Source organism: Poecilia mexicana, unplaced genomic scaffold (assembly GCF_051168715.1).
Source record: "Poecilia mexicana isolate PSO_F unplaced genomic scaffold, ASM5116871v1 scaffold_4, whole genome shotgun sequence".
Taxonomy (NCBI): Eukaryota; Metazoa; Chordata; class Actinopteri; order Cyprinodontiformes; family Poeciliidae; genus Poecilia; species Poecilia mexicana.
The window spans coordinates 31,530,219-31,551,898 of NW_028263373.1; the positions used below are offsets into that span (position 1 = coordinate 31,530,219).

The window sequence follows — 21,680 nt, forward strand, 5'->3', positions numbered from 1 at the left end:
ACCTATGAAAAAATACTCTAGGTGGCAAAAGGTGCTACTGGACCTGCTTGGGCACTTGATGCAGTTTCTTGAAAAATAACAGTGTTCAGTGATATTAGAGTTAATTTTAACTTAATACTCAGGTACAGAGAGACATTTCCATAGACAGATACATTCCGCTGTCTCTATCCATATACTATGTTTGGAGACAGAGACACAGAGAATGTACCTTCTGTACCTGCATCTGTAGACCCTAAGGATGGCAGATACAGTGAGATGGCAATATCTTACTATGTTTTTCATCCATTAGTCTATGGACAGAAGGATGGAAGTTACTGTGAGACACAGACAATTGGAATATCTGGGGCGGTGAGAAAGGTGAGGAGTTGGTCTTGTTACCACTCACAAGATGCCGCCCTGGGCGGTCGCCCATGGCAGAATCTGGCACTAGCTGATTAATCACAATTAATCACTATGCCTAAATTTGTAAGCTTGAAATATAAATATGCACACAGCTGTGCAAACCCCTCTTGCTGCACACCAACAATTTAAAATCCAAGCAATTATCTTGCATTTGTAGTCTCCTGTACTCAATAGCAACTAAGAGAAATTTACTCCACTATGCATGCATACAAGTGGTATCAAACTTGTTCAGGAGCCAACTGATAAGATGTATTTTATTAGATCTATTTTAATTTCGAGTTCTTGGATGCCCCACCCTTTTATGATACCGCCAAGGACAACTGCCCATGAAGCCCATATCAAAACCCGCCACCCTATGCACATTTTCAAAAAATGTTTTGTCTAAAACCAACCATGTGTAACACGGGGGAAGAAACCAGATTGTGACCGAGGACGTGGCCTTATAGCCAACTGGTAGATTTCTCAAATTATGTTAGATAACTTAGGGTCTCCATATTAAAAGTACCCAGGTAGGTCTGGCTTCAAATGACAAAACAGAAGTTGTATACAAAATATATTTTATTTATTTACAACATTAAAAATAAATTTTATTCTTCTATTTTAAAAACCCAATAAAATACAACAAGCTAGGACAAATGTTAGGAGGAATCAACCTGATGAACACAGAACCAACACTCACCCAACAAAAGGTCAAACTCGCACCTCCAACTGCATGTAGCAACTGGTGCAGCCAGGAATCATGGGCCCCCTGACAAAAATTTGTTTGGGCCCCCCCACGCAGCTGCTGTTACAATTTTTGAGTCTATTTGACCCATAAAAAGCGTCACAATTTTAACATGCTCATCTGAACAGTCTTCACACCATTTGCAGTCTCAGCAAAACTGGGTTTTTATCAGGTGCAAACATCAAAAGATAATCCAAAAAGCAGCAAATTCAAATAATTTTGGTCTTCAAAAATGTTGGTCATAATTCGCAAAACACTTGCAGAAATGTTGCAAGTGTTTTGCGGTATACGGAGAGTACTTCCTATCATTCTCAAGAAGCGGCATGTTATAGAAGTCAGATGTCAAATCCATAGTGTAAAAGAGGCAATTATCCCTCAGTGCCGCTAAACAATCAGCTTGGTGAGGGAGAAGGTGAGCGTCTTTCACTGTCCTCTTGTTTAGCCAGTGAAAATCTGTGCAAATCCAGAAGCCTCCATTCTTTTTCCACACAAGCACCAATGGTAAAGGATACTAACTAGTGGATTTCCGGATAATTTCTCTCTCCTCCATTTCACTCAAAACCTGTTTTAACTTTTGGCACTGCCTTGGTGGAACAAGCCTGTAAGGTAGTGTGAATGATCTCTTTCTGAGAGGTGTATACAGTGTACAAAGTTCTTAGCTTCTCTGCAGTCAAGACGATGGCATGAAAAGATGTCCTCATACTGCAAAACAAGACTAGTCATTTTCACTTTACCATTTCAGATGTCTCACGAATGAACATCAATATTACTAAGCCAACAGAAGCAAGCTTTGCTTTTGCAGTAGCATCTGAGAAGCATTGCTAGGTTGACTGGCAACAACTCGTAAGAAGCGTCTCTGAATGGTCGCAACCTTCCAAGTCCTTCAGTACTAAACAGGAGTAAACAACTGTCAATTCTGCATTGCAATGTAAGAACACAGGTTCGTCAGAGGTATTAATGAGTTTCAGTGGGACCCATCTCTCACCCCAAAGACAAGTTGTGATTTTTGCAACCAAGGGAACGGAATGTGAGGTGGTAGGTTCTGTCATCACTGTACTATCTGGGGAAACTGTGGCATTTTTAGGCAATTTTCCCCATAGAAAGTATTCATGGCCTGGGTCAAGACAGACAGCTGAGTTGCACCTCACAGTATCAAGTTTGTCAGGATTATTCGATCCCTTCTAAGGGTTCAAACCAGAGAGCATGGCCAGAAAACTCTGTGTTAGGGTCCAACACTGAGCAGGGAGTGGAAATAGTTTTCCAATATGGATCACACAGTTTAGACTGATGAAGGATGTGATTAATGACATTTGTCCTCAGGTCGTCATTTTGTCCCTGTACAATTAATGTGGGAACTAAAATTTTACAGCCATATATTTCCATTTCTATATTGAGTGCACACTTAGCTTTGACACGCAGTCCTCCACATCCCACAAGAACTACATCAACATCAATTTTGTCACAGTTATTACTCCACTTCAGCAGATTCACTACAGGCCATAAATCCACTGTCCATCATACCACTCATTTTCACAGAACTTCCCAAGGCAGTGGCGCAACTACATTATTCAGGAGGATGCGAAAACATAAATCGCCCCCCCACCCCCCATCCCCCTCTCCCCAGAAGGAAGGTTGAAGGGGCGTGGAAAACATACTCTCGCTCTAACCCCCACCCCCCCGAGATGAAGCTACGTGAAGGGTAAAACTCGATACTTTTACCTTGTGACGTGCACAAGGTGAAGGAGCGTAAGGCGCGCTGAAGTGTATGGGAAAACATAATCGGCGCGCCGCCCCCTCCAGACTGGGTTTTGACGCCCCCTCTGGTGCTGCGCCCCTATGCGTTGCATACCCCCTTTTTGCGCCACTGTCCCAAGGGAACAGGAGTGTACAAGAGGCTGTCACTTCTGATGGTTTTGAATATTCTGAAATACAACTTCAGAATCTTTACAACTATCTTTTGCATTTGTGTGTTATGGATTCTGTGTTTTGCTCTCTCTTTTATCTGCATACACACTGCAGCTTATAAAACCATGTATCCCACTGCTGCCAGTCAGAGTGAAACTGATTAGACTACCCTTTAGGGAGGGTACAGATTGCAGAGAAGAATAAAAGCTAAACTCACACTACAATCTTTGTAAGGTATACCAAGTGTCACCCAGCACTGGACGGTGAATGTAACTCTGCATCTGTGCCATTGCATGACCTGTGCAGCTTGTAACAGGTGATCATTTTTTGACATTAAAGCCTCTTTTTATATTCAACTGTGGCGACACTAGATGAAACTCAGATTTTGTGGAATTTTAGTTTTAATAGATTGCTCAACACCACCACCCTGGGAATTTCACCCAGAGAATATTACCTTTTATTTAAGGCACACAGGTTAGATTATGCGAAGGATTGAGACAGTTTAAAGTTTACAAAAACCATTTATTAAATTCTTTTTAAAACCAGTTTTTTTTATTATGGAAAACAAAGAAAATCAAAAGGAAAACAAAGTGCAGTAGCTGAAGTTACCGGTCAGAGGGGGCGCTATGGAGACAGAGAAAGACACAGCAAACCAAAACAAACCTTTAACACCAGACGCAGCGAGACAACCTAAACTGAAGAATCACAGAAGAGGAAGACACCGTCACCACACCAACACCGGACCTCAGCAACTGCAAACAAAAAACAGTTAACCAATATAACAATCTTAAACCTGATTAAAAAAAAAAAAAAAAAGAATATCAGCCCGACTAAATAAAGAGCAAAAAGGGCTGTATACAAAATAAGAAATAGAAAAACATAGAAAATACAAGTTAACAGCAGGACCAGGCATGGCCCTCTTGCCACGCCACAGCAGGAGGTGAAATTGGCGCCCCAATGCCAACCCCCCGCTTCAGTGAAGGCGGAAAACGCCGCCGCAGTCCAACTTTAAAACGAATATGCAGAAATCAGGAGACCAATGCAGACAGAGCAGAGCAGCAATGGTCCAACTGTGGGGGACCTTGAAAATTAATTAATCATTTTAAATAAAACTGGAGCTTAGATGAGTGTTAGTTTCTTACCTGCCAATCCACAAACACGCACACACACACACACACACACACACACACACACACTCGCAGAACGAGGAAGAGGAGGAGCGCAGCGCAGTGGCGTTTTACCTAAGATCACACTTCAATTTAGATTTTCTGACCAAGATCAGCTAAAGTGCAGGGAGAGAGAACACCTACCACCAGGATATCAGCGCAACATGCACCAGCCGGCGATTTGTTGTCTTTCGCTGCCAGAGCAGGACGCGAACCGCACAGTGGGAGAACAAAGACCACATGCCTGAATGAACGCAGCAGCTCCTTATATATACCAAGCCCACTTTAAGAACCGGGACTTCTCACCTGGAAACTATTTGTGTAGAATTTTGTATGTTTCTATACCACTACATAACCAAATCACGTTATTTGTCAAGGTAATTTACACTATGGGGTTCTGGTCGGGTCCTGAAACTGGTTAACAAACCTGGGAGGTGCACAAAGATAAAAATGAATGAACTCCAACATGTGTACACCAACTACATCAGAAACATTCACACAATGGGAGTTGACACATTGTCAGATCTGTACTCTCCCATCTCCACCAAATACAGGTCAGTTAGTTTGCCTTAACTGAGCATGGGTAGAGTTACTAACTGGGCAAGACAGTTGAACATCACCAGGGGCAAACAAAGTCTGACATCAAGACAGTTGAACGTCAACTGTCCTGATGTCAGACTTTGTTTTGCTGGCAAACAAAGTCTGACAGACAAACAGTGAGACATTGTAGTGTGGCCTGGTTCATTGCAAACTCTACAAGCAGACTCCTTGGGACACCTGTGACACGGAGACTACTGAAATCTCCCTCTCCTCACAGGCTGTGTGGCATGTTGCTGGACCTTCTTCATCTTATTCTGAAACATATCAACCATGCGGCTGAGAAGTCTCTCTTCTGATTGTTGAATATTCTACAGGTGACTGTGATAAGATGGAGCTGTGGACTGCAGGCTGTGGTTGGATGGGTTGGAACCATTCTGTGGCTGCGAAGCAGTAGGCAGACTTTGGGCATGATATTCTCCAGACACTGAAAAGGCTGATGTGTGACCTGGTTGCTCTGTGGTGATGGCTGTATTATTAAATTTCAACTGAGCAGTACCACTGACTCCGTTTGCAGCCCTCAGCTCTCTCTGATACTCATCAATGATCAGAGAGATAATTAGCTGTAGGAAGTCGACTCATGGATGGGTTTGCACTTCAGGGCGTAAGACAACTCTGGATCAGGGCAATGCTTCACGTACATGACAGCAACTTTGTTATTTAATGTGTTATTTTTCCCTGTCTGTGCAACCCTTCAAGAGCTAACTCAGCTGCTCTATTAAGTCTGATCCAGTAATCAAAACTAAATGAAGTTATGGTGTGGTTTAGGAGAAGTCTGAACTAAATTCTAATTTAGATATTGTCTTAATAAATCACTTTTCAGGTTACCTGTCTGTCGTTCCGTTACTTGTACTCTTATCGCGCTTCTAAATAAAGTTTCTTTTAAAAAAACATATATCTGCAGTCACCTGACAGCCTCAGGACTACACAGGAAGAGGGTTCGCGACAATATGGCCGCCGCCTGCTAGTTTTCACCAGATATCCCAAGCGTTTAGATAGGTTGTTATTAAGCGAACCACCGGTTTAGTTTGTAAAAAAAAAAAAAAAAAAGTTGTTTGTTATTCTAGTACGACATGGCTCAGTGTGTTCTCTCCGTACACGAATTCATTCAGGATTCGTTTGTCCCCATGATAGCCGTGTTATGTAGCGGTGAAGCGGAAAGAGTCACTCGAAAGAACAACCTAAATTTTGTAGAGCTGTTGAGGCCATTCTGTCGATTGACATCCGAAGGTATGAGTCTTAAATCCTCTTCTTAGCTGTTACACAAGCTGCTTTAGTGGAAAATTGTTTCCAAAGCGTAACACGATGCTAGCAACGGTAGCTGTACGCTAACATTGCACTAGCTTACCTGATTAACGAAGCCCGAGTTAGACAGGCAGGAGGGGTCTGCTGTGTGCACTTTTTTGATCTGTAATGACACTAAATATGTTAGTAGGACTAACACCAACGCTGCACATGTGCTGTATAATTGTATAATAGCGTGTTCACTAAAAGGGAGTTCACAGCACTGTGTGTATGGAACTGATTTCATTAGATTCCACCTGATAAATGTGTTTATAACAAACCTTGTGGTTAAATTAGCAGTTAGTTCTGAGAATGACCTGAAATTCTATAGAAATGGGGTTTTATCAGTAAAACGTGAAAATCAATGCGAGTTACTTGCTGCTGTGGCCAGTTACCAGGTTAACCACTATGAAGAATACTAAGTATTTATCTGAATTCCTCAAGCTGCACTTTGCAATCAGTTTTCTCTGCAGGTACTGCATTGTGACATTAAATCAGCTGTCTGGTCAGTCTGATGGCATCAGACATTTAAAATAGTGTTCAGCAAATCAATGGGAGCGTCTGTTGAAAATATGTGCAAGCCATTAAATATCTTCTGGAAACATTTTGAATTTAAAATAATTCTGTGAGGCTTCAGTTATGCTTTGTCAGAATATTCTTCATCTGTTCTTTACAGCAGTGCTAACTTGTTTTCATCTAGTCATAAACCTGCAATTTTTGTAAATTTATTGTACTCTTTTGTGCTGGGATAGGCAGGTTATGTGTGTAAGTGCTGGAACCGTCTGTCAGGCTAATGTTGTATAGGCCTCCAGAACCCTGGGGCTCATCCCATGCCTAGTTCCAGTTTAGGCCACTGGGGGAGCAATGGGCTTCCACAGTGCAATATTGTTGAAGCTGTGTCAAGATAAGAGCTGTGAAAGAAAGAATGAACCAACCAACTGTGGATGAGTTTTAGCAGGAGCCTCAAGTCACTTAAAGAGGCCGAGGGAATCAGCAGCAGTGACTCATGATCTTGGCAGATCAGAATGAAAGTGTTCTCTTCTTCAGGTCACATCCGGGATCCAAACAACCAGCTCCAGACTGTGAAGAACTTACGGATCTGTGTCAGCAATGTGGTGACCAGTCCCAGTCCATCTGCTTCCCTTGGAGCCTCCCAGAACCGTCTTCTCAGTGAAGTGGTGTTTTCCTGTCAGCCACAGGAGGCTGCACAGACCACTGCTATGAGGACAGGAGACTATCATTTAAATTTAAATGGTAAGTTCAACATATACTGGTTAGTCTTTTTGGAGTTTCAGGTTACAGATACATGATTATTTAAATATTCTAAAAATACACAAACAAATCTTTCAGATGACCACAACAGTCTATATCTAAGCTCTTCCTCACCATCTACATCCAGGGGCCTCATGTATAAAGCAGCGTACACACAAAAAATGTGCGACGCCATATTTTACGAACAAATCAACATGTATAAAAATTAAATTTGCATCAGAGTTTGGATAAATATACCACACTTTTTCCCCTGGCATGAGAATAATGTGCGATAGCCAGGCAAACTTTTTCTTTGAACAATAAACTACAAAGCATCAAAACTCACCTAAATACACTGAAATCTGACTACATTCACTGTTATTTAGACCAAGAAGCATCAAACCCGATGTTTTTTTCATGATTTTAATATTTTATTGTTTAAACGTAAATGAGGAAACTGAACCATATTTGTCCTCGGACAGTGAGCTAACACACACACACAAAATAAAGAAATCGAAAATAGAAGGATGTGAAAACCTCACTTGAATGTAAATAACACTTTTACTCAGTTTTTGTCTCATAAAGATGTAACACATTGGTCTGTGAGCCGAAGACGCAATGACCCCATAGATTTCATGCATCTATGGGGTCATTTCATTCTCACTAGAAAAGAAAACAGGGTTGGATCAGCAGATTAACTCCAAACAGTTCAGGTTTGATTATTTTTAAGGTGATCAAGGTGTGTAGACAATCACACATATATAAGTAGCTGCACAAAGGTGAGCCGGGTAATTGAGGAGCGCTTTGGCTCTGATGGAGAACATCACCAATGGAAGGATTCAGATGGAGCAATTGATCAGAGATATTGATCTGCTGGGAAATGATGGTGATTGTTTACTACAGTTTAGATTAATCCAGACTCATCATCTTGGAGCTCTTGAGCAAAACTTAAGGAGCCGTGTGGTACCGGTACCAGTCCAGCTGCAGTCATCCTTCAGTCGAGCCAGGTCCGCTTTGTAAATGCGCCTGTATGGACAGAAAGCATCTCTACTCTGTAAATGTGCAACTTATGCACATGATTCCACTATTTAGAATAAACATCCACATTCCCACTCTAAGGACTTTCTGACATGCTGCCTGTCTTTAAATCCCGGCTGAACGCTCTACTGTTCAGACAGGCATTTGAACAATCTCTTTATTTATTTATTTATTTTTTAATTTGGATTTTTTTTTTCTTTTAAATGTATTTTTAATTTTGTAAGGTGACCTGAAAGCACCTTTTAAATAAAATATATAATTATTATTATTATAAATACTTATACTGCCACAAACAAGGACGTTGCCATGGTTATTGCTTCTTGTGGTGTCAGACTTCCGGGTATTTATACTAATTCACATATTTATTTATGGGTGGCGACAGATCGGACCAGCAGCTGCTCTATTCCCTGCAAATTTGGGATTTCTAAAGGAAAGGTGCACACGGCTTTATACATCTGGATTTTTTTGTGCAACGCACTTTTCTAAATTTGTCCATATGCCGAGTTTTAATGTGAAAACTGCTCACTCTTTTATACATAAGGCCCCTGATGTTACGGTAAATATAAAAAAATATTACACTGAAGTGTGGCTACTGGATGATTTGTGTTTTCTTTTTTTGTTTTTTCTGAAACTGTTTGTGGTTTAGTTACGACACCCTGGTTTGAAGCCTACAGGGAAAACTTCCTGCAGTCCATGCCTGCCTCTGACCATGAGTTCCTGAATCACTACCTGGCGTGTATCCTTTCTGCTTAACACTTTGTGCCTGTCTATGTCTGTGTTGTCATAGTTTTCCAGCTCTAATATTATTCACCAATTAGATCACTTTCTGATTTCCCATGTTTGTGCCACTAGTGTGGGCCACAGGGTGAAATCTTATTTATTCCTAATGATCTACAGATTCACAGTAGTTATTTGTTTTAAAAAAGCAATTATAAAGACATATTGATAATAGGGGAAAGTAAAAAGTAAGGTATAAATTTGTAAAGCAAACCAATGTTTTATGTCCTTGACAAACTCCAGGCTTGCTGGTGGTGTCATCCACTGAGGCTGTTCCGGTGGAGCAGTTCCTCAAGCTTTCCCAGGAGCAGCACAAGATTCAGCACAGTGGAGAATACACTAACCCAAAGTGGTTTATCCCCAACACACTCAAGTATTATGTGTTGCTGCATGACATGAACGAGGGAGATGAACAAAGGTACAATTTAATTACTGCTGACACAGAAAGAGTTTGGTATTGTGATGAAAACGCATTTATGTTTACAAACATGTATTATCTGAATGTTGCTACATGACATACTTCCCTCATGTCTTTTCCTCTCGTCCTTGCACTGTCTAGTTTATTTAATTACTTTTAGAAGTTATGGAGTACTCACTATTTAGACCAATATTATATTTTTTAGATTATTATGCAGAGAAACTCCTTCTAGAATATAAATTATGGAGTACTTATGGCAGTACTTGCAACCCAGAAAAGGAATTAAAACAAACTTAAAATCCAGAGAAACTAATCTAGAGAAACTACTCACTACCTTAGAGTAACAGTTAGGACCACCTACTTTATGAAATCAAACATGGAGAACCAAAACTTTTATCACTTTAGACCAGTGGTTTCCAAACATTTTCTGCGCCCCCACTATGGATTATAAATGGCTGTCTGGTTGAAACGACGCGTGTGACAGGGGGAGGGGGGGGGGCATCGACTATTTTGGGGGCAAAATGAATGTACGTAGCTGAAAATAGACACCAACATCGGTACCCCACAAGGTACTTGTTAAGCTTAAGGTTCTGTATTGATATCAGCTAGTCATCTTTTAGCTAACATTACCTGCATCCAACAGCAGATTTCTCAGTCGGTTAGTTTGGAGGGAAAAACTGTGAAAAGTTCTTTGTGTTTTGCTGGTTTGCTGCCATGATTCTAACACACCTGTAGCTCCGCCCAGCAGCAGGTGGAAACCCAGCGCGAGCGTCGTAGCGCTCATGTTGCGTTTAAAGGCGGCTCTGAAAAACAGGTTACCACATGTTAACAACGGATTAAACAGTTTTAACTGTTGATAAAAGTGACAGAGGACACAAATATGGGAAGTGTGGAAGCCTCTACTGTATCAAATTGACAGAGGAATAACAGAGAGTTGGCCGTTCTAAGGTAAAAACCCACCGCATACAGTGTTCATGTTCTTTTTTTTTTCATCCAGACGGCTTCCTGCGCCCCCCCTGCAATGACATGGCGCCCCCCCCCAGGGGGTGCGCCCCACAGTTTGGGAACCTCTGCTTTAGACCAATATTTAGCTTATTATTATCCAGAGAAACTCCTTCTGGCTTATAGATTATGGAGTATTTATAACAGGAGCTCAGGGGTCATCAACAGGGTGACCGCGGGCCCCCAGTCACCTGAGTGGACCTTGTCAGTCACCCGCGGAGCAAGTTCTAAAAATAGCCATTGTCATTGGGGAGCACTCCCCAAAAAAATTATTCAATTAAATGTGTTTACCTTGAAACAATAACATTTGTTTATTTTTAGAATAGTTTTTTTTTAAAAAGTGAATTATAAAATCGTTTAAAATAATTTGCTGCTTTTCTGGGGTTAAAGTTCAGAATTATGTGCAGACGCCTGTAGGATGTTGTCAGAGGGCAGCAGCGCCTGCAACTGGACGGCTGGACCCACAGCAAACAAACTAATTCCTAATGTTACTGGTCAGTTTACTTTTGTTTAATTGGCGGCTTGGCGCTTTTTCTGTAAGCTAAACATTAATGAGCGAAGTTTGATCCCACTTGTAGTTCTAACAACGATCGTTTGGATCCTGGCTGAGCTCCTACTGAGCATCTCAGACTGCGGCTTAAACAATTTAATCTAGTCGAAGCGTTTCCTAAAAGAGTAGAAATTAAGCAAAAAATGTTCCATCACCTTCTCCTCTGGAGATCTGACACCACCTGAACCTGGGAATCAACATCCCCGTCTTTCCGTGGATCACTTCGCTTTCATGTCTTTATTATTTAAAAAAACGGGAAAAAAAAGTCAGCTGCTTTTGTGGTTTAGTGATAGTTTTGTGCTACTCTCCGATCTAACTTTTTTTTTTGACAGGTGACCCGTCAGCTTTTCAGTTTGCGGAACCACCAAAAGGCTAATAAACTGGCGACCGCGTCAGAACCGCGCACGGTAAAAAGCTCTTAGAACAACGGAGGAGCTCATTCAGTTTTAGCTACAAAAAAAGCACCAAGCCTCCAAATTAACAAAAGTAAACTGACCAATAAGATTTAGCCTTTTGTGTGACCATCCCCACAGACTCACACTGATGTGCGCTACGTACAAGATGTTTTGACACAAAATCTTTTTTTGTGTCAAAACATCTTGACACAAAGAGGGTTATTATCTTTAGATATTGCTGCTGTAATAATCCATCTTGTCAGTCACTTGGGGGCAATTTAGAATCACAAAGAAAAGCTCCAAAAGGGAATCAAACTTAAACTCTGAACTAAGAACTTCTGATCACATAATAGCAATTAACCATATCTGCCATGGTAAAACATTACTGATAACTATTTGGAGTAGACTGCATGTAATCATATATACATATATGTATTATTGTTGTAAAGGCTGAGCCAAGAAAATGTATGTTTTTATCAAACAAGTAGCCCTTCGTGTTACTCTGTACCCGTGAAGTAGCTCCCACTCTCAAAAAGGTTGGTGACCCCTGATCTAGTTTATATATTCAAGAATATATAAACCCAGAGAAACTCCTACTAGCTGATAATGTTGATCTAAGGATCAACATTATCAGAATAATAATCTAGAGAAACCTCTACTAGCTTAGATATCATGGAGTACTTATTCTTAAACATGGGGTTATACTTTTTTGTTTTCCTTTTTTTTCTCTTTGGTTTGTTGTTTTGTTGTATTTCCTTCTAACTCATGTAAAGCACTTTGAATTCCCTTGTTGCTGAAAATGTGCTATATAAATAAAATGACCTTACATGATTAATGGAACAAATGATAATCCATGTTTGTATGGCACTTGCATCCAACAATGGAAAAGTTTCCTGCTGGAACATTTTTTCCATGTTGAAACTGATTTGGTAATTCTTAATTCTGAACATCACTTATGATATATAACTTAATTAGAGACTGGATATTTAGCTGTTTCATTTTATTTCAGGGCTGAAATGGTTTATGAAGATATGAAGCAAAGGTATGGACCTCAGGGATGTTATCTGTTAAAGATCAACTCTCGTGCCTCTTCACCGGAGGAGGAGGAGCAGATCCCAGACCCCTGGAGTCAGTACCTGCATAAGCAAAATCTGCGGAACCAGGTTAGCAGGCTGGTGCTTAATTTGCTTATTCTACTTCAACCCACAATGCAACACAAACCTGTCGAATGGAACGCGTTTGGCTCAGGTTTGCATTGTTCACCTAATAGCTGTGTTGGATTATGTTCCTCCTAAACTATCTAATTCAGCTTTTTCATCCGTAGAGTGTCTACTTAGGATGGGATGTGATTCATACCACAGAATGAGCCACAAACACAGAAAGAATTCTCACAAGTTAACATTTAAAAATATGGTAACAGTTATGCGGCCATAGAGGACAGCAGATGTAGAAATCCAGGTAGTAAAGACAGATCATATCATATCTTAATCTACAAGTTATTAAACTATGTACACACACACAAGGTTTTTTCTCAACATATGTGATCTTGGTCACAAATTCCTTGAAACATCACTCAGAAATAAATTTGTGTAGTGATGAGCACGTTATTGTTTCAAACCTAGGAGTTAAACTTGAACTAGCCTACTATCAAACTGAGATGTTTCAAATCTTCAAAATAAATTGTAATTTTTGACAGAAGAGTTTAGGGCTGTTGTAAACGAATATTTTAGTAATCGAGTAATCTATCGATTATTCTTACGATTAATCGAGTAATCGGATAAAAAAAAATTATAAAATGAAATATTGGTAAATCTGGCATAATACCGGTGTTACTATCAGATTTCAATATCAGTCCAATTTTTCATATTTGAGCATCCCTAACAGTTGCTTTTTTGTAGTTTAGAAAACTAACCTGTAACAATAATAGCTCACTTTCTAAGTTAACCAGAAGAAAAGTTATAGAAAAATCTGAAATTATATTGAATTTAATAACAAAGAGGCAGGCTCACAAATATGCTTATAAAAAATGTCTACAATCCAGCTTTTAGTTTATGTATTCATCTTCAGTGAGTTTAATAGATTAATTAAACTCACCTTGCCACCTAACCTGTCACGCTTTGGGTTTGAAAATACGGGAAATGCCGCCTGGAGTGGGAGGAGAGGGCGAATGAACGAACGTTAAGATGGGATGGAGGGGAGGAAATAGACCAGCGGACTGACGAACCGTTAGACCGGGGGACGAACACGGGGGGGAAGCAATACGGGATATTTACACACCTTCACTGGTCACACTCAGAAACTCATCTACCAGCCATGTACGATGCGCTCCGCCACCCGTTTCTTCAGACCGGGATATGAAATTTATTGTGCGGTTCGTCGGTAAAGCTACATTTACACGGTAAGCATCAGCTACTCAGCCGCCCGCCCTGTTCAGGCTATCCGCTCACCTCAGCGCTCTTCCCGCCGTTCGCTTTCAACCAGCAGCCCCGGAGGAGAAATGCTGCCGTACTCCAGGCATCCCCCAGTCATTTTAAGGATGCTTATTGGTTCCCCCAAAACGATAAAAAGTCGGGCATTATCATCAATCAATAAAATCCCCACGGGCCAATCTTGAAGATTGGACTTTTTGCCTCTGAGACTTAGCTTTTGTCAACAACTCAGAGGCGGAAGTGAGAGCTCCGCGCAACGCAAATGAAGTCCCGGCCGGAACACGGTGCGCTAACTAATAAAACATAAATTAACGAAGCTTCGAGGCAGGTAAATTTTCCTCGAGGAATTTTAGTAATCGAGGTACTCGAACCATTCGAGGAATCGTTTCAGCCCTAGAAGAGTTTAACATTTTTGCAGGTTTTTTACTAAAAGGTGCCCTGCTGGACTGCCAGTTAAAGAGGTTCTCCCCAGACAACCTCTCCCTGGATTTTCTGGGGAAAGGATTAATTTGTACCGGGTTGCCAAATATTTTGTGTAAATTCATCTTGTGATGCGTTTTACAGGAGGTGTTGCAACTTGCACCGGCTGCTAGTGTGGCTTCTGCTCAGGACGGTGTTGTTGCACCTGAGGCTGATTCAGGTGACTCAACAGAAAAAGGTCAGTTCAATCACACCTGGTTCTTTCACAGATGTTCTTCATTGCTTTCTTTGTTCTTTGTTTCAAAGGTTTTTGAAATTAGATTTGTTTTTTCAAATTTTTCCACTTTTTTCTGGCTTTCTGCTTTAAAACTCTGGAGTTTCTCCTTGTTTCCTTCTGACTGTGGTACACACTGAATTCCATTCAGTGACAAAAAATAATGCATTACCCTTATACATTTTCACTTTGTCGTGTTACACCAATAAACGTCAAAGTAATTTGGAAGCATTTTATATCAAATCAAGATAATGTAGCCCATAGTTTAAAAATATCAGACATTTTCAAAATGTTCTACAAATACAAACCAGAAAAATGTTAACTCCATAATTCAATGTGCATTTGCCATTTCAAGATATGAAGAAAAAAAAACTTAATTTGCTTTTAATGTTTATGTATTTTATTGTGAAGACAATAAACTTTAATAAGTCAGTCATTGTCAAACATTAGCTTTGTATTTTTCTTCCATTTTTCAGGAAAACAATATTTGAGTATATGTCAACTCTGCTATGGAAAGAATAGACAATGTGTGAAAAAAACTAATTCTAACAGGCTAAATAATTTTATTTAATTAAATAAAATGTCTTGATATACTAATATTTTATTTAAAAATACATAAGTGACAGAAAAGACTTAACTTAAAAGAAACATTTCTTCAGAAAACTAATTGAAAACTATTGTTTTAGGTATAAAGTGTGCCAATAAAATTATTACAATGCAAAGTAATTTAGTTAGTAAATACTTTAACATGTATGTGTTTGTTTATTCTTTATCAGTAAGAGGAAGTGACACCATCCCAGGTGTCGCATTGTATTTTAAATGTGCTTACTGCAATATTATTAGACTGACTACTTAGGCATGTTGAAAAAATAACGATGAGTCACCAAAGTAAAAGTAATGAAAAATATGTTTTTAAATTATAATCCATGCTGGGGGGAAAATCAGTAACCAACTCAGAATAAGTAATTTTTTGTCAACACCCCAAAATCAGATGGCAGAAGATGAACTGAAACTGGCTGGATCATGGGGTGTGTAAAACACACACATTCACTGAAATCATGAGGAAATCTGAAAGAAGGGACAGTTTTATAGTTAAGTCTGAATTTTGTCTAAATTTGTATTTCAATTGTACATTACAATACAGATTTATTTATATCATACTGGCAACACAGGCAGAGTTCAGTCTGTTGGTCAAACTGGGAGCAGGCTAAAGGCAAAACTTATATAATTATGGACAATACACTTATACATATGTTCTTTTTCATTCATACCTGTGAAAGGTAATGCCAGTTTGTACTATAAAATTTTATACTTTCCTAATCCCCAAAGGAGAGATGGATTTTGTTTGAGATTTAAAAATAATTATAATAAAGAATAATAATAAACATACAACAATAAATAACATTGAGTAATTATAGTTTTAAGGGCACACACATATCTCTCAGTATATTGTTAAATATATATTTAACATTTAAAACGCACAGCTCTAGAGACGATGTATGCATTATAAAGTTTGATAGCCTCGGGCAGAAAGGACTTGCTGTCGCGTTCTTTAGCACATCTGGACTGCAATAATCTTTGGTATGTCTGCTCCTCACACTGTTCACCAGGCTGTATAGAGGATGAAAGGCATTGTCCTTGATAGCTCAGATCTTCTTCAGCATCGTCCAGTGGAGCCAGCTTGATCCTCACAACTGACTCAGCCTTTCTTGTCAGTCTAAGACTTAGACTCCAAGTCTTTCACCTTCATTGCAGAACCCCAGCACACCACCGCATTGAAGATGGAACTAGCCACTGATAGAACATGAATAGCTTCCTTCTGCAGGTGTTAAACAACCTGAGCTTCTGTAGAAAATAGTCAGCTCATGGGCTTTTTGTAGAACACCTCAGTGTTTGTAGTCCACTGTAGCTTCCAGTCTAGTGTAACCCCAAGGTGCTTGCAGGATTAAACCTGCTCCGCATCTGGCTCTGAGATGGAGATTGGGAGCAAATGTGTTTTCTTGTTGCAAAAACTGACAACCATTTTCTTGGTCTTCTTTACATTAATCAGGAGTTGGTTCTTTTCGCACACATCACAAAATTGTCCACCGATTGGTGGACAATTTGTGTACGCCACAGAAATCAGGACATTTCCTGTACGCCACCTCCTGTCCCCCTTCCACACATCCCAGGATACCCATGTCATCAGCCTTTTGCAGATGGCACAGTTTGGAACAGTACTTAAAGTCTGCAGTGTAGTGATTAAAAAGGGAGACGGCACAGTTCCCTGGGGAGCTCCAATGTTACATATTCTTCTCAAGTAATTATCCTGGCTGGATGGTGTTGAAGGTTGATGAAAAGTCAAAGAAAAGGATGCTGACAATGGTGACAGGTCTGTCAAGGGAGGAATAGGCCCTCTGCAGCAGGTGTATAATTGCGTCATCCTCTCCTAAGTGGGGCTGGTATGCAAATCGCAGAGGGTCCTGGGTTACATCTGCCTGAGTCCTCAGATGTACCAGAACCAGCTTCTCCGTAAGCTTCATAATGTGTGAGGTCAGAGCAATGGGTAACAGTTGAAACAAGTTAATGCAGCACATGTATTAACAACCTCCGATCACTCCAAGCCCACATTCAAAATGGCGGCGATGTAACGTAGGACTCTGTGTTCAAAGGGGGGTATTCAAGTCTGTGTGGATGCCCACCAGGCTGGGTAAGCAGAGGTAACTCTACGGCACTGGAGCCGCTGTCACAGAAAGATCCAATATGACAACTGCTAATGTATGGCCTCTTTATAGCTGCATGATAAAGGCACTGGAGAACTTCTGGCAAGGTGGTGCAAAATAAGCAGATTAAAATGTGAGCCTGTATGTCTTTGTACCCATGAAGGAGCTGGAGGATCCGGTTGCTTGGATACCCACCCCCTTCAACTGGACACAGACAGCTGCACAGCCAGCCTCCTAACACTCAGCCCTGTCGACGCTGATGGGAAGAAGAACACAGGAGACACAGACAGCCTGGCTGCAGCTACAGGGAACCATGGCACCTGTCTCACCCTCAATGACCATGACCGCATCAGACAGTTTGTCCAAGAATTCACTTTCAGAGGCTTGCTGCCGCATATAGAAAAAAACATCAGACAACTGAATGACCAGGTAAACCTTTGGGGTTGGGTTAAGGAAAATGTTAGGAAATTTCACATTAGGAATATTTCACTCTGTGAAGGTTATACTTTTCATTATTGCTATAAATCTTGAATTTCTTAAATGAAAATTAGGTGTCAGTCCTCATCTGCAGTGTAAATTATAATCATTACAAATACTACATGTTTTTTATGTTATCTTTTTTCTGAATTCTCCATCATCATTGTAGCAGCTCTTACCCTCACTTTATGTTCTTAGCTGGTTTCTAGGAAAGGACTGAGCCGATCTTTGTTCACGGCCACCAAGAAGTTTTTTGGTGGAGGTAAAGTTCCAGAGAAGAGTATTAATGAACCAAAGAGCACTTATGGCCTTCAGTAAGCTCCCTTCCTCTACTTTATCACCATTCACCATGGGAGGCCAGCATTGTGTACTAAACTAGTCCTGATTCTTTCTTTCTGATTCCAGATACCCCCCTGAAGCTCCTGAGCTGCAGATCAGAAAGATGGCTGACCTCTGCTTCCTGGTTCAGCACTATGAACTGGCCTATAGTTGTTACCACACCGCCAAGAAGGATTTTCTGTCAGACCAGGCTATGTTGTACGCTGCAGGGGCTCTGGTAAGGTCACCTCTCCTGTCAGTCTGGACATGTTGCATATTGGAGCACAGTTCGTCATCCCAGATCAGTGTGACGCTTTCCATGTTGTTTCACTCTGTGCTCAATACTTTAAGCTAGTCGTGGGACTTGATTCAAATTTTTAAAAGTTAATTGCAGGGTCTATAATTAATTAATTGCAAAGAATTGCGTTTTAATTGCATTTAATTTCCCTTTGGGATTAATAAAGTATTTTTGAATTTGAATTAAAATTTAAACAAAAATGATACAGACAAAATAAGCAACAACTTTGATTTGAAATCTTTGTTTCTGAATGATAGAATAAATAGGCGTATGAGCTCAACAACAAAGATTTTTATTGTTTTAATCTTATTCAAGTTCTTCAACCATCAGATTGGAGCTAAGTGCTGTTCTACCCGTTCAGCTTTCCAGTGTTTCATTCATGGAACTTCTTTAAGAAAATCCTCCGTTATGGGCGTGACGGAGGTGCAGGGGGAAAGCTTTACCCTATAGAGGCCTTATTCCTCCACGTGGCTGTCACAGGTTCGAGTCCCGTGCCCTTGACCTTTAGCACGTCTTCACCCTCTCTCACAATCCTGTTTCCCGTCGATGCACTGTCAAATAAAAGGCCAGTAGGGTAAAAAAAGTCCTTTAAAAAGATAAAAGAAAATCCTTTAGAAATATGGACTGTAGACACTGACATTAAGCGATGGGGATGTCTCTGCTGCTGGAACATGCTTAGCATTGAGATCCTATTTCCAGGACTTAAAGTAAAAAAAAATCCTGAGCCTGAAACTTAGTTATAATAGAAATTAACTATAGCGTTGCTATTGCCACAGTTTAATAAAAACTGTCTTTGAATAGTGCAAACAATTGCTTCTAACAATACAATTAACAAGCTAAACACTCAAACTTAAATGAGACTTCAGTTCATTTCAACTCAAAACAAAATGTAAAATGTTTTTTACAGGCAAAACTCCCTCAACATTAAATAAGAGTCCTTTCAGTCGATGCTTTTGCAAGTAATTTAGAACATACAACATTACCAACGAAATCAGTTTCTCAACCTTTTATGGGCTAGCACCCCCCTAGCTTTTATCCAGGTCCCTCCCCCCCCAACAAAGAATTTGCAGGCTACTTTGCACTGACTATTATTTTAATATTAATATTACTATCACTATTGTAGATGTTTTGATTTTTATGCTTGTTTCTGTATTTATCATCAAAAATAATTTCCCAGAGAACAAAAAAGCCATGGGAATAGAAATTATTTTCACAGGTATCTAAGAAAAATGCAATGAACATTCAACTTAAAATTGGTAGGCCTAACAGCAGCCAGTCAGAGTGGAAAAATATTCTTCTTTGCCATTTTCTAGTTGTTAAATATTACACAAAATGAGCAGATAAAAGATGAACAACATGCCAGTTTAAACTTTGATCTATTTTCAAAACGACTGAGCTCTGCAGCATTAAAACATGGATAGAACTGTAACTACATTAATCATAGCTCTTCTTCTCTTCAGTGTTTCTGTCGGTTTCTGGTGGTGCAGCTCTGTGCTGCCTTCAGGAGAATGGGACATCAGAGCATCATCCATAAAACTTCACCCACATGGCATTTATTGTGCAAACCAGAGCTTTCAGTGGAAAAACTAAAGTTCCAGGTCCTTTTAATGCCATAGAAATATGAGACAGAAACATGTATTATATCTTTATATAGACCTGTCTATTGATTATATAGTTTTACTGGACAGAAATGACAAAGAACAAATCTGGTTCTTAATCAAATCCTAATGAATCAAATTGAAAGTGTCATGGAATCATCAGCCTCATGACATTAACACTGACATGAAAAATAATACTGAAGAAATAAATACGTCAAATCTAATTAAAAACATAAATAAGTGATCAGTTCTTTACTGTTATGGTCTGTAAGATATATTTATTCTCAGTATTAGATGTGGTCTCAACAAACCCATGGCACTTCAACAATATTATTTTACCTTTTATCTGGAAATAGTGTCCGTTTATTCTAGCCATACAATCTCTGTATTAATTATTGATTGAAAGGTCTTGCCATACCAGTTTATTCCTCCGTATTTACTTTAGTTTCTTAGTTTATTCTTGCATTTTATTATTCATTCATTTCCATTTAGTTTCCTTTTATTAGTATTATCCTCTCTTGGTTTATTGCTATGTCCACTTTAGTTTCTTTCCTGTTGCTAGATTTATTTTATCATTTATTGACCATCAGTAATCTTCACTCATCACCTGCTGCGCCTCCTAATCATCATGTGTTTCACATCATGTGTTGATTTTTCACTGTTCAGCATCAGATTCTCTGTTTTTTTTTCACATCTAGTTCGTCGCTCCGTTTTATGTCCCGCTTCTCCTGTTTCAGAGTTTTCTGCGATGTGCGCGTCTTTTTTTTTTTTTTTTTTTTACCCCATAGGTGCAGGGCGGTCGGGAAAAGGCAGACTGACATAAACCTTTTAAAACAACGGAAACAATTTCGGTATCCTGATTATTGAAATTTAAAAGTGCTGTGTTGTTCTGTCACACCCGTTTCATACCGGACCACTTACAGCTCCGGTGTTAACGCTATAAAATGAAAGCTCTCTATCGTGGTGTCACCATGAAGGTATTTCTTTATTTATATGGGTTCATTTTTCAGAGGGATACAAAGTCAGGTTATCATGACTTTAGTAATTACATGTTTATAAGAGTGATTTTCTGTTGTCATTCCATGGAAGCGGGCAGCATCCAGACAGACAATAAAACACTTTTTAATATAAGTTGCTGCTTTGACATGATCACAGAACTACCAAAACATATGTACAAAAATCCTCAATAAAACATAAAATATTAGAAAATCAGACACCAGACAAAATGAATCACAGCAACGTCATCAGCCGGTGTAACGCTGAACTGATGCGGTGAAGCTACTAGTAGCAGGAGCGGAGCTGTGCCAAGAAGCTAACAGAAGCTAACAAATACTTAAGAGAAGAAGAGCTGCCATCGATACAGTTGCAGCCAGGCATGATTTAATGTTGCACAATACAGTTTTAGGAAGTTGCTCAAAGTCTAAACTGGTATTGTTGGTGTAAAGTTTACCTTCGACCAAACGCCCCCCAAAGAAATCCCAGCGCCCCCCTTTTGTAAAAATGTCCGCCAACTTCCCGTTTTGACCCCTTTACTCTATGCCCAGAGCCACTTGTTTTTAATTCCTTTCTCAAGTAAACGTGTTTCTTTACCGGGTGAGACAAACTCCATCTTCTTTCATATCGCATTTGATTTAACCGCCTAACCGAACGCATCC

General features: G+C 39.8%; 1 protein-coding gene across 1 annotated transcript in view; it reads left to right on the top strand.

Annotated features, from left to right (window-relative positions):
* The first annotated feature begins 5,671 nt into the window (after positions 1-5,671).
* trappc8 (trafficking protein particle complex subunit 8) overlaps positions 5,672-21,680 on the top strand; it is a 33,902-nt gene continuing 17,893 nt past the window's right edge. The window contains exons 1-9 of the mRNA XM_014973424.2: positions 5,672-6,024; positions 7,126-7,332; positions 9,014-9,103; positions 9,388-9,562; positions 12,519-12,672; positions 14,503-14,596; positions 17,498-17,763; positions 18,010-18,125; positions 18,217-18,367. Of these exons, the coding sequence (XP_014828910.2) occupies positions 5,868-6,024; positions 7,126-7,332; positions 9,014-9,103; positions 9,388-9,562; positions 12,519-12,672; positions 14,503-14,596; positions 17,498-17,763; positions 18,010-18,125; positions 18,217-18,367 (1,410 nt within the window). The 5' untranslated portion in view covers positions 5,672-5,867. The remainder of the gene's footprint in view (positions 6,025-7,125; positions 7,333-9,013; positions 9,104-9,387; positions 9,563-12,518; positions 12,673-14,502; positions 14,597-17,497; positions 17,764-18,009; positions 18,126-18,216; positions 18,368-21,680) is intronic.